Raw genomic sequence first — 21,126 nt, forward strand, 5'->3', positions numbered from 1 at the left:
ATCGCTGCTCCCCCTGTACTCTAAAATGATTAGTGGGGCACATTCTGAGGGATGGCAAGTGAGGCCGTTTCCAAGTCACTAAGGAAGGTCAGGGGAGCCAGCTCTGCCTGTAGCAGAAGGGAAGCCGCACCTGGGGTTGGAGAATGCAGCTTGTCTGCAGAACTTTGCAGATAGGTCAGCTGGTCATGGCTGCCAGAGAGTGGGAATGATCCGGGGGTTTCCATGTGGGCGCTTTAGATGCTCCACCCCTGCTAAGGCAGTGGTTCTCAACCTTCCTAATGCTGCGACCTTTTAATACAGTTCCTCATGTTGTGGTGACCCCAACCATAAAATTATTCCATTGCTACTTCATAACTGTAAGTTTGCTACTGTTATGAAGTGTAATGTAAATATCTGATATGCAGGTTGGCTAATATGTGACCACCCCCAAAGGGGCTGTGACCCACAGGTTGAGAACCTCTGTGCTAGGTCTGGCTCTGATGCCACTAGAGGGCGCTGTTTCTTTCCCTAGCAGAATCAAAGTATCCAATAGTCAGTGCCTAGCATGCCCATCACACTCGGAATAGAAGAAAAAAAAGTACCTTTTTTTTTTTTTAAAAAAAAGTTAATTAATTAATTAATTAAAGATTTCTGTCTCCTCCCTGCTACCGCCTCCCATTTCCCTCCCCCAATCAACTCCCCCTCTCTCATCACCCCGAAGAGCAGTCAGGGTTCCCTGCCCTGTGGTCTTCCAGGTCTAGTAAGGTGAACATCCAAACAGCCTAGGCTCCCACAAAGCCAGTACGTGCAGTAGGATCAAAACCCAGTGCCATTGATCTTGACTTCTCAGCAGTCCTCATTGTCCGCTATGTTCAACGAGTCTGGTTTTATCCCAGGCTTTTTCAGACCCAGTCCAGCTGGCCTTGATGAGTTCCCGATAGAACATCCCCCATTGTCTCAGTGTGTGGGTGCACCCCTCGCGGTCCTGAGTTCAGGACCGAGAAAAGGACCTTTGATCCTGGGCTTAAATTCCAGTCTCCCAAGTACAAGTTGAATTGGTTGGAGGATATTGCACCCTTCAAAGCCCAGTTTTCTCTCCTGTGAAAACATGTGATCATACCTGACAAGGCTGTCAGGACTTTAGAACAGGGTAAGTTCTCTTGCCCGGCATAGGAATAGAGCGAATTTCACTGCCTGCTGAGCTTCGTTGCTAGCATTCTCTAACCCATGGGTGCTCAGGCTTGTGAAACTTGGGCAGGGGTTGTCAGATGTGTCCATGAAGAAGGCCTCCCCCGAAAGCCTTACAGGCACACAGATCCTTTACAACTACCAGGTGAGGTAGTAGTGACAACATCTGAGTTGCTGCCTCTGCACAGGGACCGGGTGTTCATGGATCTCTGCTGGAGTTGAGTGGTTTCCACACAGGCAATAACTTCAGCTGTTATCCTTCTAGAAGCGACCATTATAATCAGGCCTGTAAAATTCCTCTCTCCTCTGTCAGAGGTGCCTTCATGTGTGCACCAATGCGAGGCCCGGATGACAGGGAGAACTGTGCCTGGAAGACAGACTGAGGAGCCAGGCGGGGCTGGAAGGTCGTGGACCTGCACACGTGGCAGGGTCAGTGTCCTAAATCTGGTTGCTTCTTCCGCAGAATGACTTCAGGCAAGATGCTCAGCTGTGGTCCCACTGCTTCACTCGGGAGGCAGGGATGGAGATGTCCATCTCTCAGAGCAGCGGTGGTGACTAAATCAGGTGATTGCTGTACAGTTTTCAGTGCCATCAGCGACAACTGAACAATCACTGGCCACAGCGCCAGGACCCATTTCCACCGGGAGCCCCAGAAGAGTTTGCAGGGAGGTGTACATACCTAGTATTTAGGAGGCTGCCCTAGAATCGGCTATCTTACCCCCAGGAGGCACTCTAAGCGCAAATGTGACTTTACCATGTGGCCTCTTGGGGGAGGGGGAGGGGCTGCGTTAGTGTGTTAGAACAGTTACCTGGCTCCTCATCTAATTCTCTGCCACGACCTTGAAGGGCTGTCTGGGACTGTCCTGATTGCTTTTCTGGAAGTCCACCTCTTTCCTTCTGACCACACTGCCCTAAGGCTCTGCCTTAGTCCTTGCTGTGCCCTCCGCTTATACGCAGGTCCACTTGCTCTCTGGAATAACTCATTTCTGTGCTGACCTTGTCTGCTTCTCCAAGCCGCAGAGCTCTGGGATGATGTCAGCTCTGGAAGACACCTGGACCAGACTGTCTCACCCAGCTATGTGTGTCCAGCGGGACCAAAAAAGTTCACAGCTGGGATTAAAGACGTGAACCACCACACCCCACTGTAGGAAGGTGCATTTTCTTAAGCTCCATTCCATGGCTGAGGAAACTGCGGTTGAGGGAGAGGAAAAGAAAGGGAGAGAGAGGGAGAGAGTGAAACGCGAAAGGCCGGCTCAAGTGGTGTAGTTCGTCCTCAGGCTGCAGGGTGATACATGGGGCGGACCAGCGTGCAGCCTGCACCTAGATGTTTGGGGGCTGGCGGTGGGTGCGGCTCCAGAAGCGGGCGGTGCTAGAGTTTTGTGGGCAGGCGCGGACCGGGGCTCAGGCAAGGGCCAGAGGGTGGACCCAGGCTAAGGAACACCGCGCTACTGCGGGAGGAGCAGGTGAGGCCAGTGCAGAACCATTAATCGCCCAGCGGGTTCGGGATGCTGCCGGAGAGGGGGCCGAAGAGCTCAAGGCATCCTCCAGGAAGTTGGACGCGCTGCAGCAGCTTCGCCCGGCACCTGCGGCAGGGTTTCTGGTGGGTTTCCTAGCCGGGGCTTGGCGCCTCATCTCCGGGCTGTGGAGCTCCGGTTTCCGATCTTCTCACCTGGGATTCGGTAACCTGATCCTTTACCAGAGTGTATCCGAGAAAGTAAGTTGCACATTTGAAGTGTTAAAGTGTCTGCAGGCAGGCATTCAGAGCTGGTGGCTGGTTGTGGAGATCATCCTCCCGGGGTGATAGAAATTGTTTTATTGGTTTTCCTTAGATGGGCTAGGAAAGGGTGCTGCCGAGCTTTGGGCTGGGGGCGGCAGTGGGGGTGGGGCTGGTGCAGCGCACTCATTTCCGCTTCAAGAAGAAATCCAGGCAGGGTTTTGCTGACCTTGCATAAAGGGCTCCCCTTCCACACAGAGTTATCACCCTTGCTAGTTCCTAGGGGACTTGACAACAGCAGCCCTGGAAAGTGAATGTGGTCACCAGCAGGAGAGTCAAGTTTACTTCTGTTTGAAAAAGACCTAGGGTTGAAGAGGCAGGCTATTCATTGTTGGTACTGCCATGGAGTGGGCTTTCTGAGCTCTCCTGTGGGATGATTACAGGCCAGATAACTGTCCAACAGAAGACGGGGCTTCTGGGACACCCTCTCAGGTGTCTGAACCACATCCCAGCATTCCTATAGGCTCCCTGGGACCCGCTCCACAGATCAGGTCGGGTTCTGTCAATGGGTTAGGGATATTATCTTCAGCATCCACTGGCACAAGCTCGCTTCTCGTTCCTCTCTTCAAATTCCGTGTTTGGCAAGACGGGTGTCAGGGAAATCAAAGCCAGGTTGGCCAGGGACCCAGTTCTACTTCTTACAAACTGCAACCTTGGCCAGGGCCCTTCATCTCAGTAGGCTTCCTCTTTAAAATGGAACCAATGGGGCTGGACAGACAGCTCAACGGTTAAGAGCACTGGCTGCTCTTCCCAAGGACCTGGGTTTGATTCCCAGCACCCATGTGGCAGCTCACAACCAGTTTCAGGAGACCTCACTTACTCTCTTTCTGGTGTCTATCAGCACCAGACATACATGTGGGACGCAGATATACATGCAGACAAAACACTCATACACATAAAATAGCAATTAAAGTTTAAATGGAGCTAGCATTAGATAGGACCACATGAATCTGCCGTCTTTACAGCTCAACTACTGAGCATACCATATGGATCAGCCTAGTGATGCCTTTCTGGTGGGAATATGGTTATGGCTTATAGTTCAGGGAGATGGAAGGGAAAACCGATGTTTCTCTTCTGTATTATGTCTCCTAGGAAACAGAATCCTTCTTATCCCCCTTCTTGAAGAAGGGGTACCTGTAACCTGCCTTTCAAAACCCCTTCAAAATGTCCTGCTCTGTCTCTCCTACTTCAATTGGCTCAGCTCCTCTCCAGGTCCGGTCTCCCTCGGGTTGTCCGTGGCTCAGAGAGAGATTTTTGCACGTTTCTTGCCACTGCCTTATTCTCCGAGTCTATCTGGAGCTCCATCTTTAGGCCAACTGGTGGAGGAAGCAAGCGAGGCTCATTTCAGTCATCCACAGCTGTCATTGGCTGGGGATGGGGTTGGTCTTCAACTCTGTGGTAGGAAGAGCAGGAGTGTGACCCCTTCCAACCCTGGGGCCAGAGGGGTCCCGCCCTATAGGTGAGCTCTGAGTGGGGCAGGGCATGATGGTACCACACATGAGAGCTGTTTAAGGCCAGTGCCGGCAAAGGAGCAGAGAGGGTAACGGGTCTTGGCACAAGTCTTTGTTGGGATTGGGATTGGCATTTCTGGATTGGTATCAGACAGCTGCAGTCAGGGAGACTCAGAGGCCTGGCCATGGGCTTGTGTTGCCATTTGTCCTGCTGGGAGATGAAGTCCCTTAGGGTGGAGTTGGTGGAATGAGTGAGAAAAGAATTAATATTTGATTGACACCTATGATGATCCAGTTTGGCCTTGGGTACCTCTACCTCCAAGGAAGTGGCAAAGAAAGTTCCTGAAGAGAATCTTTTCCATTCATCAGTTCCACTGTTTGCCTGAAGAAGACAGAGACTGACTTGTTCACTTGTTCAGGGGCTAGGAGCAGCAACTCCCGCTTTCCCACTACCCCCAGCTTCTTCGCCATCCTCTGCCCTAAGACTGAGTCAGACTGCCCTGTAACACAGGTGCCATCCTCCCTTTCTCCTTTATATCACCGAGGAAACTGGGGTTTAGCAAATTTCAGTGACTGACAAGCCACAGATAGGTGGCAGAGTTATTGTTATTTAAGCCCAGTACAAATGTATAGCCTGCTGACCTGCACAGGATCCTGACATGACACTTTGCTCACCTTTTATACACATGTGATGGTTCCATTTGTGTGGGAGAGAATCCTGCCTTTGACCTCAGAAGCTCTTTGACAACCTGGGGACTAGGCTGTGTCGTAGTGTCCCGGGTCATAGGCAGCTACCCCTATGAGTTAGAAACCAATGGCTTCTCTGAGGATAAGAACATGGGCCAGGCAAAACTCTGAATGTTGCCTTTAAATGCCCTCTTTCTTCTGCCTTGGCTCTCTCAGAGTCTCAGCCTACCCTCTATGTCTAAGTGACTTCTCTGGAGTGCACATGGCTTGGTGGCAGCCTTTCAGTGGCTCCCCTGTCTTTCCTGGTCTGGTTTATCTCTCCAGCCTTCCAGCCTCGTCCTCTCTCCTTCCTTCTATCTCCTAAGATCCAGCTGTTCTGAACAACTTGCTTGTCTCAGGAGGCTGCTATCCTTCCTGCCTCTGAGCCTCTGTGTGCTATTTCCTGTTCTTTGAACTCTCCCCTCTCCTTTGTCCGTTTTCAGCCTGTGAATCTAGGTTCTATATCATCTCTTCTCTCTTCCTGCCCTTGGCTGCCACTCTGACCTTCCAGGTTACAGGCACACACACTACCGACTGTGGCAATAGCACCATAGCCTTGAGGTCCATCTGCATTCCCGGTGATCAGTTTCTCTGGCCTGGGAGGGACATGGTTGTAAAAGTCATTTCTGTGGCCCTTGTCCTTACCCTAGGACTTGGCCCTTGTTGATCGAGCAGATGATCAAAAGCAACGATCCTTGTCTGGCGCTTTCCCTGTCCGCTAACTTCCCCCTGGTCATGCTGGTGTTGCTTTACACTGATGTCCTCACCCTGGCTGATGGTCAGATGGGTTCTTGGGCTTCTGTTCCTTTTGCTGCCTTGGGGTTAGTGTGACATTTGCTGCCTTGGGGTTAGTGTGACATTTGTGACAGCTGGAAAACCAATTTTTACTCATCTCTGGTTAATGTGGCCTTTCTGTCAAAACTGCATTTGATCATGAAGATAAGTGTATATTGAGAACGGGATGTATACTTAAAAACAGGCATGGCTAATATATGGCATCAAATATTCCATCAAACAGATTACTGTGCTACAAAGAGCATCTCTCAAAAGACCCCCCAATCATGTGCAGCCAGCTTGCCAGATTTTACATGCTGCTTGTTTTTTTTTTTTTTTTTTTTTGTTTTTCGAGACAGGGTTTCTCTGTGGCTTTGAAGCCTGTCCTGGAACTAGCTCTGTAGACCAGGCTGGTCTCGAACTCACAGAGATCCGCCTGCCTCTACCTCCCGAGTGCTGGGATTAAAGGCGTGCGCCACCATCTCGCCCCACCTACATGCTGCTTGTTAAATACAGATTCCTTGGACCCATCCCACACCCCTTAACTGGTTCTCCTGGGGAGAGGCTTTGGAATTTTCACTCTGCCCACATCCCTGTGATGACTCTGATGTCCAGTAAAGGTTGGGAATGGCCGACTTGAAGGTTTAATGATGGCCAGAAAATCCAAGTGATGGTTTCCAGGGAGATGTGCAACAACCGGGTAGGCGACCCTCCATGTCAGACTGCCTGTCACTAGCATTGCTGCTTGAAGGATTTGGCGTCCGGGGTTGGAAGAGTCGGTGCTGTTTGAGGATCCGTTTGTTCAGGGAGCCCGAGTGGAATGGTACCCAGATGCTAGCGGGTGGAGGTATGTCAGGTGAGTGTGTTGGAGGGAGGGTGATGAGCATCGTGTGTTGGTGGCCAGGAGTGCGTGTGATTCTTGTGGGCAGCACGGAGAAGGCGGTGTGCTGACGAATCAATCAATCTGTAGCTCGGGCAGTCTTCATCTTCACCACGCGCCACCTCAGGAATAGGGATGACAGATGTTAGAGTCTGAAACCAAGCCCCAAAGTTCAAGTTCCATGGGTGTGATGAAGGCTGGCAGGGTTACTATATGAAGGAGAATCTGTTGCTGCTTTTGTTGGGAGGACACAACTAAGGGCTTTCTGTGCTCCAAGTTCTTTATCATCAAAACAACCTCAAACCCTGAGGCCAGAGGGAGTTTGTCAGGAAAGTTATGGCATCAGACAGTCAGACACCTTATTGGCTGTGAGAGGATAGGTAATGGCTTCTGGTATGGCTATTAGGTTTTCCACCAATGAATTAGGTTGATAATACTTGTCAGAATAAAGTAACTAATATGCAAAGCACTGAGCACAGTCTCTGTCATGTACAAGTGCTGTCTACAAGGCAGTGATTATTGGATGCCAGTCTCTTACCTTAACCCTTATATGATAGCTCTCAACTCCATGGGATAGAAGGAGCCAAGAACCTTCTCCCTCACCCTTGTTCTTACCTGGTTCCATCCTAGAGGCATGATCCCCAAGTCCTGTTTGTTTGCTTTGCAGGCCGCACCTCTGAACTGGGCCTCCTGGATCATCTTACACCCACCATGAATACCTCCCATTTCCCAGCCTCCCTGTTCCTGGATCTTTTCCTACCCACCATGAACACCTCCCATTTCCCGGTTTCCCTCTTCCCAGAGTTCCTACAGGGTAAGAATGGGACCAATCCTTTGGGTTTCCTCTACAACTTCTCTGATGGCTGCCAGGATTCGGTGGACCTGTTGGTCTTCATCATCACCACCTACAGCATTGAGACCATCTTGGGGGTCCTGGGAAACCTCTGCTTGATATATGTGACCACAAGGCAGAAGGAAAAGTCCAACGTGACCAACCTGCTCATTGCCAACCTGGCCTTCTCTGATTTCCTCATGTGCCTGATATGCCAGCCACTCACAGCCACCTACACCATCATGGACTACTGGATCTTCGGTGAGGTCCTTTGCAAGATGTTAACTTTCATCCAGTGTATGTCGGTGACAGTCTCCATCCTTTCGTTGGTCCTCGTGGCCTTGGAGAGGCACCAGCTCATCATCCATCCAACGGGCTGGAAGCCCAGTGTTTTCCAGGCTTACCTGGGGATTACGATCATCTGGTTCATTTCTTGCTTCCTGTCCTTGCCCTTCCTGGCCAACAGCATCCTGAGTGACCTCTTCCACCGCAATCACTCTAAGGCGGTGGAGTTTTTGGAGGACAAGGTGGTCTGCATTGTATTCTGGTCCTCAGACCATCACCGCCTCATCTACACCACCTTCCTGCTGCTCTTCCAGTACTCTGCCCCTCTGGTCTTCATTCTGGTCTGCTACGTACGCATCTACCAGCGCCTGCGGAGGCAGAGGCAGGTGTTCCGCAGGGACGCTTGCGGCTCACGCGTGGGGCAGATGAAGCGGATCAATGGCATGCTCATGGCAATGGTGGCTGCCTTTGCGGTGCTCTGGCTGCCCTTGCATGTGTTTAACACCCTGGAGGACTGGTACCAGGAGGCCATACCCGCTTGCCATGGCAACCTCATCTTTTTGATATGCCACATGCTTGCCATGGCTTCCACCTGTGTTAACCCTTTCATCTACGGCTTTCTCAACACCAACTTCAAGAAAGATGTCAAGGCCCTGGTGCTGACCTGCCATTGCCGGTCACCCAGAGGGGAGTCTGAGCATCTGCCCCTGTCCACTGTGCACACGGACCTCTCCAAAGGATCTCTGAAGCAAGTCTAACTTCATATAGTCCTGCCTAGGCTTTTCCCTGCTGTTTCCTTTTGACAGACCCTTTCACTTAGCCAAGCAGACACATTGCAGGTTGGCTAGTATCCTGCTATTTTTAGCTTGGGAATCCAGATAAACACTTGAAGCTTGGCATTTAGACTGTTTAGCCATTTGCTTCTGGGAGAATTTTGAGTCCAGATTCCGCAGATCACACAGTGAACTTTGTGCTTGAGTTTCGGGGTGTTACAGCTAGAGATGTTGGACTCTAAAGGCCACTCAGCACAGATGCCTAGCCTAAAAAACCTTCATCCACATCCTGAGGGTTCATCTAACTTGCCATGGGCTATGTGTTATGCTCTTTCAAGGGATGCTGGAAGTCCCAGTAGCCTTTGACAGAGGCAGATTCATAGAAACAACTTCAGGGGTTTGGGAGTCTGTTTAATGAAATACTTGCTGAAAGGAACAGGGCTACAATGAATGTGACTGTCTCATTTATGGGGGTCAAAGTTCAGTGCCCCTCTGGCTGCTGAACTGGGTTCATGGCATCCTCAGTGTGTGGACTAGACATTTTGTCTTTAGAAAAAAGGAAATGCCAAGGTTGCACTTGGTCCACATCAGATTGGATATTGCCCCTTATTTCTGTCTGTGTAGAGCAACCTTCCAATAAAGTGAATATACTGGTCCAATGACTGTCCCCACACCAAGCAGAGTCTAATGGGCTTTTTGGCCTTTGCCCCTTCCAACCATATGTGCAACTGATGTCCAGGCCAGGTCTTTTGGTCACCACCTCCTTCTAGCTTGTCTCAGCTTTTGATCACACCTCCAGTTTATCTCCTTTGTTCTTGGATTATGAGATTTCTTTTATATTTTTGAAATGGGATCTTACTATGTATTCTAGGCTGGCCTAGAGCTCCTACCAACCCTCATGTACTAACTAAAGCTGAACCCATCACACACATACTGAGAGATGAGTGAGGCTCTCTTCTTCTCTGGTATAGGCTGTTGCTGACTGTCTCAAGTGACCGACTTTGAGCAAAGCTCAGATTTCAGGCCCATCCTGGCAAGATGTCATTGTCCAACCTGAATGCACACACACACACACACACACACACTCTCGCGCGCGTGTGCACATACACACATTTGCACAAACATGCACACACACACACACACACACAAAACAAACAAAAATCTGAGGCCTCAGACTTCTTCAGATACTGTTCTGGTTCCTGGAATTTATGATTATATTAATAATAATTCATTAATTAGGCTCAATGGGACCAAGGTGCCAATGGCTCAGAGTAGATATTAAGTAAAAGTATCAGGAATTGGGATGCTATGCAGAAGCTCCACTGAGTGTCTTCCTGTTTCCCTCCCACCTTAGTTAGGATGACATTAGCCTATCCAGATGACTGTCTCCTGATCCTGGTGTTTAATGGCCCTTGAGATATCTGGATTAACAACATCCTTGATGTTTACCAACCTAAGCATATTCTGAAGACCAGCAGCCCTCGCACCTGGTCTGAGGTTAGGTGTTGGGGGCTGTTAGATATATCCTGGGGCATGAGGCTGTTGGGTGAAAACCTGCAAATGTACACTCTAGGGTCTGGAGTAGATCCGTGTTCTGAACATCTCCTTAAATGTTGAATTGCTGGTAAGATATGCTCTGTTTTGGCAATCGTTTCTCTGGCTGTATGTGGACATATTTCTTGTGAAACTTTTTCAATATTTCAATAAATATTTGCCAAATACATAGAGTGCAATGTTCTGTCCATAGGGAGCCTGTCCTTTTTATTCTGTTCTGCTTCATGTAAAAGTATACTATTAACAGCTTTCCATCGGTTTTGATAGCTGCTTACCAGTTAAGAAACTGCAGGCACCTCTCAGTATTTCTCCTTGCAGCGGTGGCTGGGGAAAAGCTCCTATGACAAATGCAGAGGCGTATTAAGGTTAGAACTGGAGACTGTTTTCACAAAGCAAGCCTCGGAGCTCTGAGATTGTGCGAAGCCTTATCAAATCCTGGCAGCAAGGGCTCTAACTCTAGCCTTTTCCTCTTAAATAAACGACCTTTACTTGCTTGATAAAAGTAATCCTATTCAAAGGTAAACATATTCCAAAATAAAGTGAAAGAAAAAAATTGTTTACAGTTCCTTTGTTTGAATGATGGAACCAGATAATCACTGGTCATATTTTTGGGACTCATTTCTTTAGTTAGTTTATGCATATGTCTGTTTAAAAATATCATTGAGGTTAAATTGTGTATGTATTGATATTTATTTATTTAAAAATTATTTTATCTTGAATTGTTTGTAAGCATGGGCATCATGTGTTGGATTGCGAACATGAGTGCATGTGCGCACGGAGGCCAGAGGTGTTGTGAACTCTGAGTCTGGGATTATAGACGATTGTTTCTCCAGCACCTGGTGATGTGGGTGCTAGGAGCCGAACTCGAGCCCTCTGTAAAAGCAGTATCTGCTCTTAACCCCAGGCATTTTCTCAATTCTAGGCTTCAGTTGAAGATTTACCATTTACCATTATTAAAGTCTTCGTCCAGAGTTACCTGTTCTAGAGGATATCTCTCTTCTTTCTCCTGTGATCCACCCGGCTCTGGGAACACTGACCTTTCTAAGTTCAGCTGCTATCTCTGTGAGGCTCCATATGGCCCTGCAAGACTGTGGTTCATGTATTTGAATATGTAGCCCCCAGCTGGTGAAACTGTGTAGGGAGATGGAACCTTGCTGGAGGAAGTACATCACTGGGGGTGGGCTTTGAGGATTTATAGCCCTGTCCCACTTCCTGCTTCCTTTCTCTTTTGACTTCGAGCGTGTAAATGAAATGTGAGCTTTCAATTGCCTGTTCCTGCTCCCACCTTTCCCCTACGTGATGAACCCTGTTCCTCTGGAACCGTAAGTCAACACAAGCCCTTTGCTTTCCTATCTTGTTTTTTGCCAGGGTATTTTATCACATCGACAGCAAGGTAATACTGCAACAGAACACTTCATCATCTAAACGCGGTAGTTAAGCCCTGATCATGATCATTCTGGGACTGGTAAAAACTACCCCAGTCACAGGAACGTGAGGGGTTTTAAAATGCTTGCCATGCAGTCCTGAGAACCTGAGTTTGAACCCCAGAACTCATGTGAAAATCCAGGTATGCTCACGTGTGCTCATAATCCAAGCACTGGGGAGGCAGAGACAGGCAGACCCTTGGTGTTGCTGGCCAGGAAGTCTAACCCAACAAACAAGACCTAGGTCCTAATGAGAGACCTTGTCTCAAAAAACGAGGAGAATGACTCTTGAGGAACAATACCCAAGGGTGACTTTTGTCCTCCATGTACATCTGCGTGCAAGCATATGCCACCGTCCCCGCCCTTTTGCTTTGTGGACACACACACACCTCTTCATCCCACATGTGTACAGCATTGGCTGTGAGCCCCATCTGTTCCCCAGGTTGTCATTGTCCTTTAGCACTGGAGCATCATCTCAATGGAGAAAAAACCCGAGGAATCTCATTGCTGTCTTTAATTTTTCCGAAGCTATGTTCTGTTCTATCTTCTGTAGATGGAGGTGGGTATGGATGGTTGTGTGGCATCTGATGGTGTGGGTGATGTTCCAGCCATTTTCCCAGCCCTGGAAAGAGAGATGTAGAAATCAGGATAGGGATAACCGGGATGTGGCGGTAGGTACAAATTCTTCAGTACTTTGTCTCACACATTCGGCTTCTGTGTCAGACTGCTCCCTTCTGTCACCTTGATTTTTGGCTCTCCAGAAACTGAACTCATGCCCATCTCCTAGACAAGCAAAACAGACATCTGAGACAGCCCAATAGACTTCCAACTAAACTCAGGGTTAATGAACCGAGGTTCAGTCTCATCTCCCTGTAGGTTTTCTGGGTAAGTTTGTGTACGGCCTTCACTCAACTTTTCCTAACTCTTACCGTTAGGTGTGAACTAGTGGAAAGAGCACAGGCAGAGTCGTGAGGAGTGAAGGGCTTCTGAGGATGAGGAGGCTGCCCAAGAAATCATGCAAACTGCGCTCCCCTACTCTGGCTCCTCCCCTGACTGCCTTGATACTCTCCTCAATTGCTTTATCCAGACTTCTTCCCAACCCAGAAGTTGAGGGGGCTTTGTGTCTGAACCTTTATTCTTATCCAGAATTGGCCTTGGCATCCAAGGAGCCTAGTGGATCCTGGGGTCGTTTTCTTCTTTTTAATTCTTTGTTTGCTCTTTGGGGTCCTGCCACCCAGCTCCCAAATAAGTCTCGTGGAGACTTATTCTTACTTATAAATGCCCAGTCTTATCTTGGCTTGTTTCTAGCCAGCTTTTTTTAACTTAAATTATCCTGTCTAAATGGGGGTGTTCTATCGGGAACTCACCAAGGCCAGCTGGCCTGGGTCTGAAAAAGCCTGGGATAAAACCGGACTCGCTGAACATAGCGGACAATGAGGACTACTGAGAACTCAAGAACAATGGCAATGGGTTTTTGATCCTACTGCACGTACTGGCTTTGTGGGAGCCTAGGCAGTTTGGATGCTCACCTTACTAGACCTGGATGGAGGTGGGTGGTCCTTGGACTTCCCACAGGGCAGGGGACCCTGATTGCTCTTTGGGCTGATGAGGGAGGGGGGGGAGTTGATGGGGGGAGGGGGAGGGAAATGGGAGGTGGTGGCAGGGAGGAGGCAGAAATCTTTAATAAAAAATAATAATAGTAAATATCCTGCCTACCTTTTGCCTATGAGCTTTTATCTTTCTCTCTTCTATATACCTTTCTTTACTCCTTACTCTGTGAGTGGCTGTGTAGCTGCATGGCTGGCCCCTTGCATCCTCCTCTCCTCCTTTTCTCACTTCTTCCCCCTTTCCCAGATTCCTCCTCCTGTTTATTCTCTCTGCCCGCCTGCCCAGCCTTTCCTTTCTCTGCCCAGCTATCCATCAGGCAAAGTAACACAGCTTCACAGAGTTAAACAAATGCAACATGAAAGAATGCAACACAACTTTGCATCATTAAAGCAAATGTCCCACAGCACAAACGAACGTGACACATCTTAAAATAATATTCTACGGCATCCTGGTGGACATTTTCTCATTGTATAGTCGGTTCCATGTCACCTTCTTACGGAGAAGGATTGAGAGTTAGTAATTCTCAGTTTCCATGTTAGTCAAAAGGACATTTGGTCCCGAAACTCTGTGATTTCTTTATCTCTGTTGGAACCGGAGTGATTCTGACTCTCTCCAACCACAGAATAGAGTCCCTTAAGTGGGTGTCTGGGCTGAGTGGAGAATCTAACATGGAGGAAGTTATGTGGTTTTCATTACATTCCACGTTGTCAATTTGTGAGACCTGGCGTCCTTTTCCAGCCTTGCATCTCAGACCAGAGTATGATTTGTGGTTTGATTAGTTATTCATTGAAGCCAAGATTAGCCATATCAGAGCTATATAAATTGTTATTAAAGCCAGACAACAGCTTCATTGTTCCCAGTTATTGCTAAGAACTGTTCTGTACGTGGTACTAGATAAGGTACTGCAAGCGTCCAACATGTTGAGAAATAAAAGCATGGCTTGTGCATTGCCAGCCTGGGGTCCAGCCTGGGGTCCAGCCTGGGGTCCAGCCTGGGGTCCAGCCTGGTGTCCATCCCGGGGTCCAGCTTGGTGTCCATCCTGGGGTCCAGCCTGGTGTCCATCCCGGGGTCCAGCCTGGTGTCCAACCTGGGGTCCAGCCTGGCATCCAGCCTTGAGTTCTGTGAGGCTCCACCTGTGCCATGAGGTCAGGACGGAAACTTCCCTGGCAGCTTCTTCACAGCCAGCTTCTACCTCGTTACTGCTTCAACTTGGCTGGCTTGGCGCAGGGCTGGGGAAACGGCAGAGTGGCCAAGCCTGGTGGCCATGACACGCACAAAAGACACAAGATCTCTTCCTCTGGGAGAGTTTCTCGGTTGGGTTGTACAAAGTCTCACGACTTCACCAACCCCTCCAAAGTATTAGACCATCCTGGCCACCACTCCCTTTCCCCTCTGCATGTCAGCTGACTGACAGTTTGACTTCTATGGCTGCTCAAATTGATTATCCTTGGCTCCTCACTCTGCTTGAGTATTGTCGTCGTTGTTATTCTTGTTGTTTGAATTCCTCCTCCCGGTAGTTTTCAGGATCTGACTCCAGTGTGGTCTTTCATCTCTGATGCACTGCCTGACCGGCTCCTCTGTCCCCCGACACGGGGCTATTCCCGAGCTGCCTTGGCTTCACCGGCCCACATCACACACTTGAACCTGTTCCCAGAGTAAGGACAGGCTTGCCTGTTTCTTACTCTCACATCTCCATTCTCGCTGGGAACAGCTAGCTCGGGCTACCTCTGAGATACTCATACACAACACTACTTCAACTCTAAAGCAAACAGGAGCCCCTCCCTGGGGTTTCTGTCGGACTTTCTATCACATCCACGTCTGTCATGAGCATCCTGATAGCCCCTTTACCAGCATCTGACTCATGCTTATCCCCCTGTTGCTTGGAGGGCAGAAGTCTCCCTTAATGGCCCCTCTGCCTCCTGTCTTACAGGCTACTGGTCTCTTCACACGGGTCCCAGACCTGGCTCTAACTGTGTCATTTCACTGTTCCTGTCACCTACTGGATAGAGTCCCAGTGCTTATCTCTGCCCCTGGGCCTTTGCTGGGCTTCCTATTGCTGGCCTTCTTGTCTTGCTTGCGCTACACTCCATTCGCACTCTGTTCTGCCACGCCCCTTGTCTTCTGTTCCTTCAGTGTGTCACAGTTTGTCCAACTTGATGCCTGTTGCATCTCTGTGCATTTTTCAATTCTGTGCTTAGCTTCTCTGGTTCCGTCTGATGTCTGCATCCACTGCGCGTGCTGTCAAGGCTATGTTGGGCATCAGGGAGTCAAAAGTTGGAAAGAAGAAAGGATAGTTCTCGCTGTCTTTCCCCCGCCTGTCACCTCTCAAGCACAGGGATGGGGTCTTTGTCTTCTGAGTAGCTATCAGACCTTGAAAGGAGAGTGGGCTAGTTTTCACCATGAGGAACAGACAAGGAGCTGATAGGCGTTTGGAGCAGGTTTTAGTCTCCAACAGGGAAGCAAGGAAGAGACAGGTCACAGCCTTGTCTTCACCATGAGTCAATCAGTGTAACAGCTGTCATCAAGCAACAGCGAGACAAGGGAGGCTCTCATTACAGAGCACTGAGCTAGCCTTTGGGGTCAGGTGGAATGAGACGCATCAGCCATATTTAAGCAAGTGGAGCAGTGAGACTTCATAGAGTCAAAGGGAGGTAGAGGAAACGGGAGTTGGCAGGGGAGGGAGGGTGGGCGGGCTAGGAGGAGAAGAAGATATTAGGCGGCTGCAAACTACAACTCTTGATTCCCTGTTACCAAGGCCAGTTTCCAATCATCCTGACAGGAGAAACGAAATAGGACACCCACAGTTCTAAGCTTCGCAAAATTACCCAGTTATCTTTTCTCCCACCTGCCAGTCTGTGAGGTAGCATGCTCTTAAGGGATGGATGTTCTGTCTGGTGACATTTGATCCACCCTATTTCTCTCCTGGCCTAGCCTCCAAGGCTCCTGTTCAGGCTGTATCTTCAGACATTCAGGCCTTGTTGAGAGATGAGGATCAACGTGCTACGGGCACAAGAGACAGGGGCACATTTCAATCAGTCTTCATCGGCATTATCGCAGAGAGCTAATGAGTCTGAGGTTACTAGGGACCTTTCTCTTCTCTGGCTAGAAGGGTGTGACTCCTTTCGAATGGCTGGTTGTCTCCAGAAGGCCGATACTGCAGCTGCTCTGGCTGTAGCATGACCGGACAGGTGGCGGGAAGCAAAGGGCTAAGGCAGAGGGAGCACTCAGCAGGTGATCCAGCAGATCCTGGGCTGTGACAGTCTGTCCTGGGTTACAGTGTCCTTAGCTCCACCATGTGTCTGTTCTGGGATCCACAAGGCTAGGTGAACTCTCGGGGTGTCCCGAATGTCTGGATAAAGTCAATGGGTTTGCTCAGCAGCGTCTGCTGTGTTCCAGGCTATTTGATGGTCAAAGCCTAATCAGGATGTCAGCCTGATTTCTAGGAGTCTGTCTCTATGGGACTGAGATAGGCCCAATGCGATGAAGTCTTCTTTCCTGGAATGGATGAAAAGCTAGGGAGGAGAAACCTTGGAGTTGTGTCAGAAGTGAGGAAGAGGCCTTCCTCGTCTCAGCCCATCCAGCTGAAGACCAGGGCTCAGGAGCGAGGGTGACGACAAAGGCTGATGAGTGTTTCTCTCAGCCTTCCCTTGTTCTGCAGCCATGATCCAGCTTCTGCTGTGTCCCCAGAGACGTGTGAGCCATGAACTGGGCTTCGCAAGTGGACTGTTATTTTTTATAGGAAATCCCCCCAAAGTCAATATTTGTTAAAAAGTGTTTAGTTATCTTATTTTCAAATTATGCCTCTAAACTGCAGGCATAATTTTTTTTTACATTTATAAACACATTTTATTTTTAACATTAATGGTACTTATGTTGCTTTTGGAGATATCCTGTAACTGCAGCTTCTTTAATTGCAGTTCATGACCCATATAGAAGGGTAAAAATTTGGCAACATTAAGCACTTCTAAATATATAATAACCAAAATCAAATCGGGAACTAAATGTGTAATGAATCTGAGCTGTTTCTGGCAGTGTTTACCCATGTAGCCTTACAAGACTTCACCGCAGTCTCAGTTCTGAACACACAGGCACAGTCTTGCCCTGAGCTTGTAGTCAGCCCATAAACATCAATGAACATTGTCTGCAACGCCTTGGCTCAAAATCCAAGACCCAGGCTGTGAATTGCAGCATGTTCACCGTGCACATGAAATTTTCTGCTCTTGATATGAATCTCATTACAGAAAACAAAGACTTTCGTATTTTCCTGTCTTCATTCCTCAGCATGTAAGAATCAAATCAATCACTATGTCCTTTGAGTTGTATTGTCTTAGAATATTTGATTTTAAAAATGAGGTTGTTGACTTGAGTTTCAACCAATTCTGTGCTGTTTTTTGCCCCCCAGTGAAGGGCATTGAAGTCCAAGCCTCACACTAGCCAGACAAATGCTCCATCCCTGAGCCATTTTCTGAGCCTTTTTCTTACCTTGTTATTTTGAGAAAGGGGCTTCACAGAATTGCCCAGGTTGGCTTTGAACTTGCACTAAATCCTCCTGCTCCAACCTCCAGGGTAGCTGGGGACACAAGCTTGAGTTACCAGACTCACAGACTGAAGAATGCCAAGAAATACACTTTCTGTTGTCAGCACCTGGCGGATTAGAAATTCGCCAAGTTTGCTAAAGGTATAGCCATGCTGGCTTCAGCTCTTTCTTTATAATTGAGTCTTGGTAATGTGTGGATTGTTTATTATTGTGACATGACTTGTGACTGATTCCATCTATTTTTTGAGTGTACATAAGTGAAAATGTAGAGAATGTTTTTGAAAGCTTTGTCAATAGGTTGACTTTAGGGAGGCATGCTGGCTGCTTAGTATGAGCCCTTAAACCTCCATTCACTATAAATAAAATGAAAACTTTACTCCTGAGATGCCAGCCAATGAGCTATGTAGATAACTTAGGATATTCACATCCAAACGCCTGTTCAGGAAGGAGAAATGCTTTTGCTGATTCTGTTGGTGGTCTATCTTTTGGACCAAATATTGGAAAAAGATTCCTTAGAGAAATAGAATTTAGGATTGAGTCAACTTTTAAAATATGGCTCCATTATAAATATATTTATCTTTTAATTCTGTGATAAATGAAATGACATAATGTTAAGAAATTCTATATTAAGAAATGTTTTCAATGACAAATGTGGCCATGTAAGGTGCTATCTCTAGTTTTGAATTTTAACTTACTAACCACAAAAATTTGTTTGACTTAATGGAGATGTTCTGTGGTTTTGTTTATTAAATAGTAGATAGTAGGGCTGGAGGGACGGCTCAGCTGTTAAAGGCTAGGCTGACAACCAAAATAGTAGATATTGTTGCTAAAAATATTAAAAAAAATATCCAAGGTTTGCCATATTTAAAGGCACTAGGATTTTACTTAGTTCTATTCTTGTCAGTTTCAATCCACAACTATAGTTTGGTCTGTGTCTTTAGGGTGACAGTGAACAGTTACTTTATATCTGTCATTTCAGAGCAACGTTAGATCCGTTAAAGGAACATTTGGGACATTGAGCTTGTATATTTATTACAGACTAATGAACAAGAGAAGGTGAATTAAAAGTTATCTTGGCAGGACCCCTTTTATAATTTTGATTTATTTTGGTTTTGATGAAATATAGCTTAAGTTTTTATTCTCTTTAGGCATAAGAGACCCATCAAACTACAAAAACAAACTCCAAGAGAATAAGAAACATACACACATTGGAAAGCAATTATGAAAATGGCCAGAGTAAATTCTTCTAAAGAATAAACCAGAATATACACAGATTCAACCTCTCAGTCAGAAGACAGAGTAGCTGAATAGATTTAAAACTACAAGCCCCAGATGTCTATGAAAAAAAAAAACTTACTTTGTCAGAAAAACATACACACACACACACATGCACAGGGAGAAAGAGAGAGAGGGAGAGAGAGAGAGAGAAGGGGGAGGGAGAGACTAAAGATTTGAAAGACGGATTCCATATAAACCAAACAGAAGTAGCTGTAGTTTTTTTTTTCAAAGAAATCAATATTTAAGAAAAAAACAAAAACAAAAACAACAACCAAAACAAAGAGAGAAAGAAAGATACTATTCACTGACAGATTGATTCAGCATGATGGAAGAATAATTATGTCGAATATACATTCAACCCAATCTTGGAATACTCAGGTATACAAAGCTACCACTATTGGCTCTAAAGGATCATTAATGGATCAAACATACTAATACTTGGGTATTTCTTTTTTTTAATATTTATTTATTATGTATATAATATTCTGTCTGTGTGCATGTCTGCAGCCAGAAGAGGGCACCAGACCTCTTTACAGATGGTTGTGAGCCACCATGTGGTTGCTGGGAATTGAACTCAGGACCTTTGGAAGAGCAGGCAATGCTCTTAACCACTGAGCCATCTCTCCAGCCCCCAATACTTGGGTATTTCAACACCTTTCTTTTGTCAATAAATATCCAGGCAAAACTGAACAATTGGAGTTCAACTGCACTGTCAACTGAATGGACTTAACAGACATTTCTAGAACACGTCACCCAAAGAGCTTTGGGATTCACATTCTTCCATCAGTACACAGGACATTTTCCAAGACAGAATGTACTGTACGTCACAAGACAAGCCTAAATACTGTGTATAAAACTGCTTTGGTGTACTGTGCCTTCTCTGACCACCATGAAAGGAAACTAGAATCCAGCGGTGGGAAGGACTTTAGAATTTCTGAATTACTACCACTAAGGAATCTCCTTAAGTAAGGAAAGATGGGAATGTAACATCTCATGAGCTATGGGAAAAAAAGTACTCAGAAGTTTCCAGTAATGTGCCTCTATCTTAAAAAGGAGAAAGATTTCACAAGGGCAATCTTATACCCTGAATTAGTGAAAGGGAAGATCAGAGAAAAGATAAATGAAATAGGTAATGAGAAGAGCACTGAAAAAGACCACTGTGATCATCATTAATCACACAAAAGATAAATAAAATGAGGATGCTAGGTTTTGAGGAAGCAAATGAAACCAGCAGCCCTTTAGCCAAGCAATTGAGAAAAATCTTAGTCAATATAACCAGGAACAAGAAAAGAGGCATCACAGTGGAGGAGGTCAAGGATACAGAGAATCATCAGCGACCTGCTAGGACACTCTTAGAATCTTTCCTGGTGCTTTAACTCACTTGTACATTGCAGGTACACACAGGGATTGGTGTGATTCCCCCAGTCTCGGAAACTGTATCCAGAGAGGCTTTTTGGGCTGTGGATGTGGACCTGGTGCCTTAGGCTACAACTGATTGATTATAATTGGGTCTTGTGATGCTCAGAGAACTAAGTTTTCAGCCAGAGGACCACTGATATCAGTTCGTGAATATTCATGTGGCTGTCCCAAAAGATACGAATTTCATAGTGTCAGTCCAGCAAGGGACAGCATACATGTCACTGTGTCTCGGTAGATAAGAAGCCACCAGGAGTAAGACTCAGGGAAGCTCCCAACGCTACAAAGGTATGGGGTAACCGCAGTGAGCCCAGGACTTGCACATGCTCAGCAGGCTTCCTCTATCGAACTACACCCCAGCCTCTTCTCTGTACCTTATGTGGACTAGAGCGACCAGTTTGGAGCATGCTCATCTCCAAACCACGGACTAGAGAGTGCTCTGTGACTCCTGCTGGTGTCTCTGGCACCTCTTGAGTTCTTGGTTGTTGTAGGAACTGCGGGCTGCATTCCTGCCGCCTGGCTCCTGTTCACCAGCTAACTTATGCCCCAAAATAACAACACACAAATTGTATTCTTTTAAACATTGTTTGGCCCATTATATCTAGCCTCTTCTCAGCTAATTCTCACATCTGGATTAGCCCATTTCT

The 21,126-nt window shown here is 47.2% G+C and overlaps 1 protein-coding gene across 1 annotated transcript; it reads left to right on the forward strand.

Moving 5' to 3' along the window:
* Nucleotides 1–2,593: 2,593 nt before the first annotated feature.
* Nucleotides 2,594–10,783, forward strand: Npy4r2 (neuropeptide Y receptor Y4-2). The gene is made up of 2 exons (XM_050140681.1): nucleotides 2,594–2,881; nucleotides 7,440–10,783. The coding sequence occupies exon 2, from the start codon at nucleotides 7,484–7,486 to the stop codon at nucleotides 8,645–8,647; it is 1,164 nt and encodes a 387-aa protein (XP_049996638.1). The 5' UTR covers nucleotides 2,594–2,881; nucleotides 7,440–7,483; the 3' UTR covers nucleotides 8,648–10,783.
* Nucleotides 10,784–21,126: the final 10,343 nt, after the last annotated feature.

Source organism: Alexandromys fortis, unplaced genomic scaffold (genome assembly GCF_014885135.2).
Source record: "Alexandromys fortis isolate MF-2015 unplaced genomic scaffold, M_Fortis_MF-2015_v1.1 scaffold_46, whole genome shotgun sequence".
NCBI classification, from domain to species: Eukaryota; Metazoa; Chordata; class Mammalia; order Rodentia; family Cricetidae; genus Alexandromys; species Alexandromys fortis.

What these genes read in the sequence shown, in the direction of transcription:
- Npy4r2 (XM_050140681.1), top strand. Translation starts at nt 7,484, where the DNA reads ATGAATACCTCCCATTTCCCAGCCTCCCTGTTCCTGGATCTTTTCCTA.